At 37.0% G+C, this 13831-nt stretch overlaps 1 protein-coding gene across 3 annotated transcripts in view; it reads left to right on the top strand.

Moving 5' to 3' along the window:
• The window catches only part of fam49bb (family with sequence similarity 49 member Bb), an 84501-nt gene extending 71089 nt beyond the window's left edge, over nt 1-13412 (top strand). For all 3 annotated transcript variants that reach the window (XM_052114344.1, XM_052114343.1, XM_052114342.1), the window contains 7 exons: nt 2091-2230; nt 8797-8874; nt 10306-10422; nt 10523-10602; nt 10737-10863; nt 11055-11125; nt 12238-13412. In XM_052114344.1, coding sequence (XP_051970304.1) covers nt 2091-2230; nt 8797-8874; nt 10306-10422; nt 10523-10602; nt 10737-10863; nt 11055-11125; nt 12238-12301 — 677 coding nt within the window. In that variant the 3' untranslated portion in view covers nt 12302-13412. The remainder of the gene's footprint in view (nt 1-2090; nt 2231-8796; nt 8875-10305; nt 10423-10522; nt 10603-10736; nt 10864-11054; nt 11126-12237) is intronic.
• Nucleotides 13413-13831: the final 419 nt, after the last annotated feature.

Here is a 13831-nt window from a genome sequence, read left to right as displayed (position 1 = left end):
GCATTTTGCTTTGTCTAGTTTAGAGTAGATACTTCACAATCTCTACTTTCTCACCTTTCATGACTCTGTCAGTCTGGTGTATCTCTGTGTATTTCTATCGTTGTAACATTGTCTACGTATCTCAGTTCTTGTCTCTGGCTTTCTCATGATCTGATCAGATGTGACATACACTCGCCCACCCTCCCCTTCCCTTCGTCTGATCTGCCGTCTTCGTCTCACGCTTCATACTCAGCATGTACCCTTAAAAGCCGCTCATCTCAAGCTCTGTTTTGACTGCGAGGAGAGTAGTTTTCTTCCATGACCATTTTTAATCAGCTCTTCAGCCCTGCCAAGCTGACTAAAGCAGATGGAGGTTATTACCGTACGGCAAATCTGCTCAATTTACTCGGCCAGCCTCTGAAAATTCCCTCTCTCTTTCTCATACTCACTGTGCTGTGGAGAAGAGCCTACTGTATATGACTGTATTGGCTTGGTTGAAAAAACATTTAGAACTTTTACTCTTTTTTTTTTTTTTACTTCAGACACTTTTGTTACTTTTTTGTGACATGATCCACAGAAAATAATACAGCTTAAGATAGAAGCTGCATACTGTAGGTGGCTGTGTCATCGTGATGTCTGAATCACAAATGAATTGTTCTTTTGAGTTAATAGTTTTCAGTGAATCGGTCAAATCCATGTTTAAACCTTGGCACTTTTTGGTACCTTTTTGATTGTGTTACAATGTCTAAATGAGCATATGAAAATAACATGCCAAAATTCCAAAGATTATTAGACTAGAAGCCTCTTGATCAGGCTTGGCCTGAATGCTCATTTGTTCATCAACTGTAGTTGATACATGGATTTAAACCCTCATCAGCCATCCATCACTTTTCTCTTTCCATTCCTCTCTCCCTCTATCACATATTACTTTTTGGAGCCATTTCTCACAACTAACAACAACAATACACAGAATCACTCCAAAGGCAGCACTGTTCTGTTTTGTTTGTATATTTTAAGAACCGTAATTTAGACAAGGATTGAAAATTAGTTGGAAGTTTGGTCAATGCAGATGGGTTGTGATCATACTGTACCTCAACCATATACTCATTTATGGCTGCCGGGCTGACTCTTGTTATGTAATGTAATTGCTCTAGCATGCTGCCGTGTACCGTATTGCCTCATTAGAGCAATGGAGAGAATGAGAATGGGAATTGTGGGTTAAGAACGGCATCTGTAGAGGCGTCTGCAGGGGCTCAGAATTTCAGCTTGTGTAAGTGGAGAACATCTAGAAACTTCAGATTAATTCTTATGTAAAATTGTGACTTTTGCGTAGCCCTGCGAATGTCTTGTGAGGAAATAGTTTGATCTTTTGTATAGTTTGGTCATATATCACTTTATTCACATTATTGGATACAATGGGTTGCATCAGGTTTGCAGGCATGGGATCTGCAATTTTGCTAGAACTTTTTAAACGATTTTTAACCAACAAGTCCCATGGTCATTTTTAGTGCATGTATGAAGTCGCATAGGTGCAGAGTAAACACGGGTATAATTCACCACATTATCTATGGAGAACCTATGTCTGACCACCAGAAAGTGTCTGAATACGTTTTGTCTTAACATTTGAATCGTGTATCTATTGCTTTACAAAAACTTTTTGTGAAATATGTTTCTTTAAAAGTGTGCTTGTGTTGTAATTTTTCAAAGTAAATGCCACTTGGTTTGATTTTGTGTTATCTAATGCAAGGACAGTCCTACATTTTTGTGTGGCTTAAGTCCAGACGCTTATATTTTTATTGTCATTTAGTATTGTTAATAAATGTAGTTATTTTTTCATATTCTTTTATTATATTATAGTTTACATTATTTTAGCATTAATAAGCCACTCTAGGCTTTGTGCGTTACAGAGCCAACACCTGATTAACCATAGTAAAATCATTGTAACGCATGGCCTCTTGTGACTTATGACTGTATGGGAAATGGTACCTATGCTGACGACATGCTTTTCTCATTGCAGCTGTCAATAAAAATTAAGCGTATGTAGAACATTCACAGTTGCACTCAATGAAACCTAATTGACCCTAACTGTCTATTGATATTTGATTCTATAGAAGCAGCTCTACACAGTCTGTTAAGAGCACTCACAAGTGAAAAATATGATGACCCAACGCAGCACCTGGAGAGAGAACAGGCCCTTGCTAAACAGTTCGCTGAGATCCTGCACTTCACACTCCGCTTTGATGAGCTTAAGGTAATGACCACAGCTTAAGACATATTTATCTGATTACTTGATGGTGAAAATGACTTTTATTCTCATTTATATTTAGTTTCAAGAGAGGGTATAATACATAAAGTACAAGCCAAAAAATCCTAAAGGATTTGCACAGAGTCAGTCGTTGAATGAATTTGCATATGAAATCCTTGTTTATTTGGATGTTTATAGAACAATGGATGTATACTGATACTAGCCAACTGACAAAGTACAGGCCAATAGTGTGGGTGATTAAATGCAGGAATTTGGGTGAATCTCACTTCATCTTTTAAGAACATGTCCAAAAAATATGTCACTCTAGAATCAACCAAAGAAAATAGAAGTACAATTGTGCATAGGGAAATTAAAACTTATCTTTTGCATAAAGAAATTGAACTCTTTTAGGACCATTAACATTTTTTGCATTGTGACATTATTTTCATGATAATGAAGAACCCTGGAATCCCCAATAAGCAGCAACATTAAAAAGAACAGCAAGATAAAAAATAAACTAAAATAGTAAATTAAAATAATTATTTAAATAGAATTTATACATCATGATAGTATTTGATGTTTATATTCGGTGTCTTTAACTACTATGCACTTAAGCATTTGAACTCAAATGTACTTATTATGTAAATACTTGTTGTTGTATTGTACTTATATTTAAAGTACCTGCATTAAATTACATTTGAAGTTACACTGTTAACCTTACCTTTTACCCTAAACCAATCCCTTTATCATGATTGATAACAGCAGCAGCCAATCGTGTGCTTGGCAGTTGCGGTCCAACCAAGGTAGATCACTTGATTGGTTACAGCTTGCTTAGCTGCAGCAGTAAGCAATTTATTGCATAAATTATATTGCATATATACAGTATATTGTTACATGTTTGTTGATTATATGCCTAATTTGTACTATTTAAAAGTGTTTACTTTGCTAAAATCGTTCTCTCTCTTTAAGAACTGTGGCAGGGGGGCTGGGTAGCTCAGCGGGTATTGATGCTAACTACCACCCCTTGAGTTCGAATCCAGCCAGGTCTCCTAAGCAACCAAATTGGCCCGGTTGGTAGGGAGGGTAGAGTCACATGGGGTAACCTCCTCGTGCTTGCTATAATGTGTGGTTCTTGCTCTCAGTGGGGCATGTGGTGAGTTGTGCGTGGATGCTGTGGAGAATAGCGTGAAGCCTCCACACACGCCAGCTCTCTGCGGTAACATGCTCAACAAGCCACATGATAAAATGTGCGTATTGACAGTCTCAGACGTGGAGGCAAATGAGATTTGTCCTCCACCACCTGGATTGAGGCGAGTCACTACGCCACCATGAGGACTTGGAGTGCATTGGGAATTGGGCATACCATATTTGGTAGAAAAGGGGAGACATTTTTTTATAGCATCCACGCTATGTGTGATTAGAATTAAATGTTTCTTTTATTGTTTTTGATAAATAACTGACCACTGAGAACAGAAAAGTTATTAAAAGAGACTATATTAAACCGCAAATGGATCGTACAAATGAAGATTATGTAGAAAATCAATATTTTTCTCCGCCCTAGATCCAAATGCGTGAGAGGTCCCTACTGAACTCTACTGGATCGGTTTGTCACTTTCGTCCCTCGTTATAGCATCTCTGACTGCACTGAAAATATCATGATATATCACGATACAAAGTATCACAATATATCGATATTTGATTGTATCGACACAGCCCTAAATGAAAGTGTATGTGTTAAGGAGCCATGATGCTGAGCTATAGTGTATAGTTTAAATTACTCTGATTACATGGACTCATTCGACAACACATGTCAAAAACTCAGACACTCACTCAACCTTAAATGACTGAAGAGTAAACGAGCTGTATTGTGTTATGTGTCCCAAGAAATCAAATAATGTTTTGTCTAGCTGTTGTCTTATTTTTTGCCGGGCCAACACTAGTGCCTTTCTCTCCCACTCTTTCTATTACAAACATTCATCCCATTCACATACACCCTGATGCCCTGTGGCACAGAACTGGGATGTCCTAATTAAAGGACCCCCCCCCCCCAATTGGGGTTGCTAAATGTGGGTAGGTAGGGGGTGTAAGGTGGCATGCCCACCTCCATCCACCCATGCCCTCCTCTCAGCTTGGTGCAGTGACCTAGTTCAGCCCGCCAATGCTTTTGCGATGTATGCTGCAGGGATATGACGGATGGTCTGGTCTGGCACTGCTACAGTGGGGGAAAAAAGTATTTGATCCCCTGCTGATATTGTACATTTGCCCACTGACAAACAAATGATCAGTCTATAATTTTAATCTATAAGATTAATTTGAACAGTGAGAGACAGAATAACAACAACAAAATCCAGAAAAACACATGTTAAAAATGTTATAAATTGAATTGCATTTTAATGACGGAAATAAGTATTCAACCCCTCTGCAAAACATGACTTAGTACTTGATGGCAAAACCCTTGTTGGCAATCACAGAGGTCAGACGTTTCTTGGAGTTGGCCACCAGGTTTGCACACATCTCAGGAGGGATTTTGTCCCACTTCTCTTTGCAGATCTTCTCTAAGTCATTAAGGTTTCGAGGCTGACATTTGTCAACTCGAACCTTCAGCTCCCTCCACAGATTTTCTATGGGATTAAGGTCTGGAGACTGGCTAGGCCACTCCAGGACCTTAATGTGCTTCTTCTTGAGCCACTCCTTTGTTGACTTGGCCATGTGTTTTGGGTCATTGTCATGTTGGAATACCCATCCACGACCCATTTTCAATGCCCTGGCTGAGAGAAGGAGGTTCTCACCCAAGATTTGACAGTACATGGCCCCATCCATCGTCCCTTTGATGTGGTGAAGTTGTCCTGTCCCCTTAGCAGAAAAACACCCCCAAAGCATAATGTTTCCACCTCCATGTTTGACGGTGGGGATGGTGTTCTTGGGGTCATAGGCAGCATTCCTCCTTCTCCAAACACGGTGAGTTGAGTTGATGCCAAAGAGCTCGATTTTGGTCTCATCTGACCATAACATTTTCACTCAGTTTTCCTCTGAATCATTCAGATGTTCATTGGCAAACTTCAGACGGGCCAGTACATGTGTTTTCTTGAGCAGGGGGACCTTGCGGGCGCTGCAGGATTTCAGTCCTTCACGGCGTAGTGTGTTACCAATTGTTTTCTTGGTGACTATGGTCCCAGCTGCTTTGAGATCATTGACAAGATCCTCCCGTGTAGTTCTGGGCTGATTCCTCACCGTTCTCATGATCATTGCAACTCCACGTGGTGAGATCTTGCATGGAGGCCCAGACCGAAGGAGATTGACAGTTCTTTTGTGTTTCTTCCATTTGCGAATAATCGCACCAACTGTTGTCACCTTCTCACCAAGCTGCTTGCCGATGGTCTTGAAGCCCATTCCTGCCTTGTGTAGATCTACAATCTTGTCCCTGACATCCTTGGACAGCTCTTTGGTCTTGCCGATGGTGGAGAGTTTGGAATCTGATTGATTGATTGCTTCTGTGAACAGGTGTCTTTTATACAGGTAACAAACTGAGATTAGGAGCAGTCCCTTTAAGAGTGTTCCCTAATCTCAGCTCATTACCTGTATAAAAGACACCTGGGAGCAAGAAATCTCAGATGGAATTAAAATGCAATTCAATTTATAACATGTGTTTTTCAGGATTTTGTTGTTGTTATTCTGTCTCTCACTGTTCAAATTAACCTACCATTAAAATTATAGACTGATCATTTCTTTGTCAGTGGGCAAACGCACAAAATCAGCAGGGGATCAAATAATTTTTCCCTCACTGTAAATAGACATGAAACCAGCACGATTTATATAAAAAAAAATTATCTATATATTTCTCAGACTTGTAACAATATTTAGTTTTTATCTAGATGTTTATGTAATTGATTTAAAATGGCTTAAAAGGCTGATTTTTATTTTTTATTTTATTCTTCAATTGGAGGACCAATCATTATAACCATATAATATTAACTATATATATACATACACCCCCCCCAGATGGCAGCAAGTACTAGGAAAAATATTTTTTCTCTATTACCTTCCATCACAAAATGCAGATCTGAAATGTAGGTGGCGCTCTAATGCATTCTAGCCCTCACAGATGTGCTGGTCCTGAGACATTTAGTCTAAATTTTCAGTTCATGCATCCCCATTGTTTCATTGAATGTCTTGGCCTCTAAGTGGACTAGAAGCTCAATCTAGGTGTCATTAGAAATCTGAGATTCTTCCCTTTGCAATGTTATAAAACATGTTATCATCAATTGTTGATAACATATTTTTCAGATGATTTGATTAACATGCTTTTCCTGCGAGGCTACATATTTTGTTCTGGACATCTAAGATATAATATTGGATTAATCACCCAAGCAAGCTCAAAGACAAGCAAGTGGGCTCACAGGCAAAATTTTGTTGAAAACTGCCTGAGGTAAAAGGTACTTAGTGTTTACAGCTGCATTTGTCGGTGCAGAAAAAAAGATTTTTGTATTTTATATCTTGCATAAATCATATTTAACTTTGTGATTCTTTTGAAAATCTTTCGAACTGTGGTTTACAATAAACTGTACAGTCCATTCCTGAGAATAAGAGCTTTCATTTAATATATGACTTCTCCATTTAATTGCTATGTAAAATAATTTTATTTTTACATTAATATTTCTACCACTTGGTGGATTATTTTTATGTATTTTTTTTGTTGTTGTTGTTGTTGTTGAATGTTTTCAGCCCTTATTTTGTTATTTTATGTAACATTCATTTAAATTGAATGGAATTCTATGAAAAGTTCATATTCTAAGCTTTCAAATGACACCCCATATTCCTGACAAGTGAATCCGCCGACTTATTTCACGATATAGTGCCCCCTATGGAGTTTAAGGGGTTTAACCATTTTTTGCCGTTTTTGCTACTGAGGTTTAAAACATCTCTTTTTTTTTTTTTTAACTCATGCTGAAAACAATTAATCACATTTTCAATAATGAAAATAATATTTTATGATTGATTATTTGGAAATGTGTTCCAGAAGCACCATCAGTGAAGTCACTTTACAGTAGTTTTTGTACATAATGTATAGAATGCAGAATGAAAGTATTTTTAAATACAATACAGGAAATAAAATTTTGCTTTTTATCCAATTAATCGAAGAAATAATCAACAGATTAATTGACTATTAAAATTAATCTTCAGTTGCATTGCTATTCTTCATACTTGGAAGTTGTGAGACGAAGAACGGTTATGAAACTAGTTTAATGACAGTCCATGGTAAACTTAATGGCTAAATAAAAAGCTAATTAACTATGTTGCCTAATTTTATATCTGCAGTAAAATAATTGCGAATATATCATGAAAATTAAATCTGTCGCCTAGCCATAGATGCAGTATAACTTTGTTTATGTTATGTTTTGATTCTGTCTGCAGCCCACTTCCACAAAGCTGAAGTTTATATGTTGTCATTCTCTACGTTGTTTTAATAACCTAATGTCTGTCACTATCTTTGTCCAAAATTCACTGAGCTGGTAATTTGGGATAATTATAGGTGACCTTTGCTCTCGCAAATCGTAAAGAGGCCCTTCCTAACGAGACCTTTCTCAAACCCGACTTTTCTCTAGTCTTGACAAGCACCAACTCTGAATGTCTCTGAATGTGTCCTCAACCCTGAACTCCATTCATTAAAGTATATTTATCCATCTGTCACAAGCAGCATATCTGAAACAGCAGGGTTCAAGTTTAAAGAATACATCTATTGGGAACAAATAGGTCCCAGACAGTCTAGGTCCTGACAGATAAAGATTGCTCTGATTATCTAAGAGAACTGGTGCTCATTTAAGCAAAGCTTTGGTTAATCCTGTAAGTGCTCTCTTCCTTCTGGTGTACCACACTGCATTTGTCTACTTCAGTCCTGTCACTGAATCCATAGTACTGTAAATATGAATTGCCTGGAGATATGCCTCACTTTAAATACATTTATTTTTAATAGTGGTGCATGCTAATGCAAGCATCACTGTTACTACTGCTTTAAAAAAAAACATCTGACATGAAGTATTAAACTTGTTCAGCACTTTTTGTGCTACAGACAAGGATGGTACCTCAAATCTTGCTTCTTAATAATTTATAGTGAAAGAGGGAACCTTTTATTGTCATTGAAAACCTGGAAATATCAGTGAATTTGGATTTTGTCATTTTCAGGCCTGGGAATGTTATGAAAATGTATAAAATCTTGCAAAGATTTGGAAATGTCTATAGTAAATAGAAAATTGTGAAGTTATGCACAACCCTAAAATATAAATTGGCTAGAAATTGCTCTGCGTGAGAGCAATCATTGTAAAAATTGATTTAAAAAAAATCCTTATCCAGTAATCATGAAAAAATGCCAGAAAATCCTGAAGTCTGTTCCTTTCAAATCACTGGATTTCTTAAAAAAAAAAAAAAAAAAAAAGTTCACTACAAGTACAAACATTAGATCATTAATAATATTTTAGGTTTAACAAAGCAAAATCTAAATATTTTCTTAGAACTCCCTGGAAGCTACCAGGGTACTCTATAGTGACTAAAAACTTTGGGTTTTCTTTCTTTTTCAGATGACAAATCCTGCCATTCAGAATGACTTCAGCTATTACAGGAGAACCCTGAGTCGCATGAGGATCAATAATGTTCCTGTGAGTTTCTCAAGAATAGAAACTGTCACCTCTCTATTGCAATGACTTTACTTAAGTCTGTTCTCCCATCCCATCCCTTCCTCTCATCTATTGCCATCTCCTTGTTTCCTTTCTTTGTGGTACATTTCTCTCACCACTTAAAGGGATAGTTCAACAAAAAAGATCTATCCCTTTGACTTGTCTAATCCACACCTGTCTTTTGTTTTTTACATGAAAATACCCTTTTGAAGGGGTACCACATATTTTATCCAAACCACTTTTTCTAACTAACAAACGTATCTTTATTTTTCACACACATACTCAGCCGCTTGCGCTCACCAACCCTCAGGGGACCGCTAAGGACCCAAACAGAAAATGGTCTCCCACTGGGAGAGCGAGTGAGTTCGAAGCTGCTCACTGAAGTGTATTGAAGTGCACTAATATGGTGTGGCACCTGATCTGTGGTCAGCTTCATGCATGTCTTTCCCAGAGAGATTCGGATCTCTTGGGACTACGTAACCTGATCTGAGAGCGGGCCTAGCACAGAGCCTTGAGGGACACCATGCAGTTCAGATACCTTGTTTAGTCAAGTGGCACTGGATTTCCCCTCATATTCTCCCAGACTGAATTCAGTAGCCCACCATAACCCCCCTGGGACCCCCCACTGAAAGAGAGCTAAATAAATCACTCTAGCAGCTAGCGCTTTTCACATCTGCCTCTGGCCCCAGTTTAGACTATTTTTTAATATATGAATGTATTTTTAGACTTGACAAACCAGAATGTGCAGGTGTAGGAAGTTTACTGTGAATTAAAACTGCTCGTTTATGAAATAAAACAAATTTTTTTATTTTATTTTTGTCCTCATTTAGGAGTTGATGTTTTTTGCTTCTAAATTAGTTTTATTCGTCAGAATACAGTCCCCTTACAGTCCATCAAATTTGATTTCACAGTGCTGCAGATCTTTTAAATTATTAAAAGTATTTTGTGAAGGAACTAAAGATTAATTATCTTTTTATGACTGGGCACGTCTTCACTTTTCCCATTTGTGTTCAATTCGCTGTTCCTCTGCCCGGAATCCATCTATCCCATTAACCAACAGGACTTGCAGTATTCTGGGGCTTTCCACAGTTATACAGGTTATGACAGCTCAGAAACCATCTGAAAATGCCTTATTTGATGTCTTTGGTGAACCCAAAATTTTGCTGACACCTCTTCCCTGGCAATTTCTGCAGAAAGGTTGAGAAACGTCAATCCTTTATAGAGGGAATAATTTTAATGTAATATTCAGTACATTAAATATGTATTAGAGTTTTGGACTGATTTTTCACTAGAGAAACTGGGCCACTGGGCAAAGGCCTCTCGAAAGTATAATGGTCTCGCCATCATCTTGCCTTGTTTTTAAGTAGCAATATTTGCTTTCCTTCTTAAGTAATTTTTTTTTTGTCTATGTAGGCTGAGGGAGAAAACGAGGTGAATAATGAACTAGCCAATAGGATATCTCTGTTTTACGCTGATGCCACACCCATGCTGAAGACATTAAGTGATGGCACAACAAAGTTTGTATCTGAGGTAAACAAAAATGGTTCTAAACAATTCTCTCAAAGACATTTTCAATGTGTACATTTTGTTTTTGCTTATTTAACAATAGCAAATTTTTCCCCCATAACAGAATAAGAACTTGCCCATTGAAAACACCACAGATGTATTAGGCACAATGGCAAGCGTGTGCAAAGTTATGTTGGAAACCCCGTAAGTCTACCATTTCCTTCTCTATCTCATAAAGTTTACAGATTGCAATGTATAATCAGTAGAATCTATTAGGAATTGAGAGTAAATGTAAATTAATATTTATTGACATGCTTATTCTCTATATTTCTATTCAGAGAGTATCGTAGCCGATTCAACAGTGAGGAGACCGTTTCCTTCTGTCTGCGTGTCATGGTGGGGGTCATCATCCTCTACGATTATGTCCATCCCGTCGGCGCATTTGCAAAATCCTCCAAAATAGACGTGAGTAAAACCGTCAGTTCTCATTACAGCAAACCCACCTCTGAAGTTCTTTTCCTGAGGGACTAACACTGACTCATAATCAGAGTGCTTAGATAAAATGGTGATGGCTCTCTCACAGCACTTTGATTCATGAGGTTGAAGTATTGTTATTTTAGTCTCACTCTAACCATGGCTTCTTTTTCCCCAAACAGATGAAAGGCTGTATTAAAGTGCTCCGAGATCAGCCACCAAATAGTGTGGAAGGTCTACTAAATGCTCTCAGGTACCATAATGAGCACAACAACATGCAGTGGCTCATACAGTATATCCAACATCATATTATAGTGTTTTAAATACAAATTGTATTCACGAAGCATGTTTACATGCACATGGATAGGCTGATTATTATAAAAAATCTGCTTATTTAAAAAAATCTGACAACACAAGAAAACTATGTTTACATCAGATTTGAAATAATTGTGTTATTCTCTGCTTTTGATGTCAAAAACAGTCATGCGCACGACACTTGCGCACATTGGATAAGCAGGAAGGAACACCATTGAAGTTGTTTACATGCAATGTGAAATTGTGTAATTAAGGAAAACAGTTTAAGGTTTTCCTAAATGACCACACATGTTGTCAGATGCATGTAAACACACTCAATTATGCGCAAGGGTCCAAAGGGTCCAAGTGGCAGATGAATTGAGAAAATATTTTATATATATATATATATATATATATATATATATATATATATATGTATATGTATAATAATTTAGCTTTTTAAAATTACAAATATAATTTTCTCTCTATGAGATGAGCTAGTCTCAGTAAGTTGAGGAAAGTGTGCCTGTTACAAAAAAGTTGTATTATGATTTTTTTTTTTTTGTGAAATTCTGAATTTAAAAAAACTGGCAGGTGATTCACAACAGATGCTTTTGACTTTTATTTGAATCGTTCACATCAGTGAGCGTTCAACGGGTATTCTTACAATTTAATTGAAATCACGAGTAATGCTGCAGTGCCTAAAAAGTTACCCACTAACTTGTAACATTTTATTTGCTTGACCAGGTCAATTTTTACTCTTATTTGGCACTTTAAATTAGCGAAAATTAATTTTGGAGCTTTTTATTAGATTGCTGGCTATCGTGGTACAAAAGAACAAATAGTTTGCAACTGGCTATGATCTGGAGAGAACTACTGACATTGTGACCTTTCTCATTTACTTTATTATGAAAAATGGGCCCATGATTATGCTCTGTTGAACAGTAATCTATAGGAAGTCTAGTCCATCAGGACTACATACTTGTTTGGCATCAGTGCTACAGATAGCTTGACTTGTATGCCCCATGACAAAACATAATGCTGGTCAAATATTTAATGTCTTCTGTGCAGGTACACAACAAAACATCTTAATGATGAGTCAACCAATAAGACCATAAAAAGCATGCTGCAGTAGCAACAAGCTCTGGGACAAACACGACTGGCCTCAAGTACATGCTCAGGAGATGCACACACACACACACACACACACACACACTCTCTCTCTCTCTCTCCTGGACTAAAGCGATGCACAGAATGTTATTCCTTTTTTATTAAACAGAAAAGAATCAGACAAAAGCTTCTCTATTCTTTCCTTGTCTTTTTACAAAGCAGATGCTACTGGCATTATGTGTGGTTTTCTGTGCCAAAATGGTTTTGCTGAATTCCTTGTTTTTAATATTTCTGAAATACAGCCATGCTACTGATGGCAGCTATGAAAGCATTGTTAGATTATATTTGTGGTTATTGTGTTAATTTAGCTTGTTTCCCGATAAAGGGAGGGTGAATGTTTTGACTTGAACATAAAAATATCTATATATTATCTATATGATCTAGAAATACACATTATATTAAAAGAGAGAAATATATTATTTTTGTTTGAATTAATATTTAATGTTACATCCACTGCATGGCAACCTGATTCCATTTCTTCAAATTCAAAGTTTAAAATTCATTTGTCTGCTTGATTGTGTGTAAAAGGTGTTTAAATTAAGTTTTGAAATTATAATGGTACTTGCATATTAAAAAGTGGAGATAAATTGATAGATATTTTCAAGTTTTATATTTTTTATAGTTCTTGATTTATGTATTTTTTTTTCTTAGTTGTTATACATTTCTGTTTTTTTTTTTCTTTTCTTGTCTGAAAACTAACTTTCAAAAACTGTGATAGGTTGTAATCTGTTGTGTCAGATGTGATGACAATATGATCTTGAGATTAAATAAAATGCTTTCATTTTTTATAATGGTTTTACTATTTTAAATGCTTTGTTGCCAAGGTATATGCAAACAAAGGCTGTTTTTATTTGGTGTTATGCAAATCAACTGTGGTGATGCACTCCTGAACATATGGCCACTCTTATTGGTGTGAGGGATATTGCATGAATGTTTGCACTGGTCCTAATATTCGCTGCACCACTTTTACAAAGTCTAATATCAAATCAAAGTGCTGCACTGATTTCTGCTGTTACAATATTTATCTGTATTATATTAAATGATTTGTCTGGAGAAAAAAAAAAGTTTTACTCTGTTATGTGAAAATCACCAGCCAGTTTGAACATGCTTGCAATCAAGGATGGAAACAATCTACTCCATAAGAGAGCATGAGAGGAGGGTGTGGTCATAGGCTGTAACTCTGCAGTAAGTAAGGGCATGGATGAAGGTCGAAGAGAAAGGAGAGATAAATTCTGTGAACTGCTGTGGGTGGGCACTGCAGGGCTCTCTGCATTCTGACAGTGGACCTCTTGGGGTTGTGGAGGAAGAGAGAGAGAGTTTTAGGGTGTGTTCTGTATCCATGCAGCATTTCTGGGTTCAGGAATGAAGAGTGCAGATGTTTAAAAAAAATAAAAGAGTTCAAGAAAGCAGGTTGTGTAAGGGGTGGGGTCTACATGCTATTCAGCACCACTTAAATGTGTTAAAGGATCAGGATTCTTGCTCGCAGAAACCTGGA

The sequence above is a fragment of the Xyrauchen texanus genome, chromosome 41, assembly GCF_025860055.1.
Source record: "Xyrauchen texanus isolate HMW12.3.18 chromosome 41, RBS_HiC_50CHRs, whole genome shotgun sequence".
In the NCBI taxonomy this organism is placed as follows: domain Eukaryota; kingdom Metazoa; phylum Chordata; class Actinopteri; order Cypriniformes; family Catostomidae; genus Xyrauchen; species Xyrauchen texanus.
This window is presented reverse-complemented; position numbering and strand designations above follow the sequence as displayed.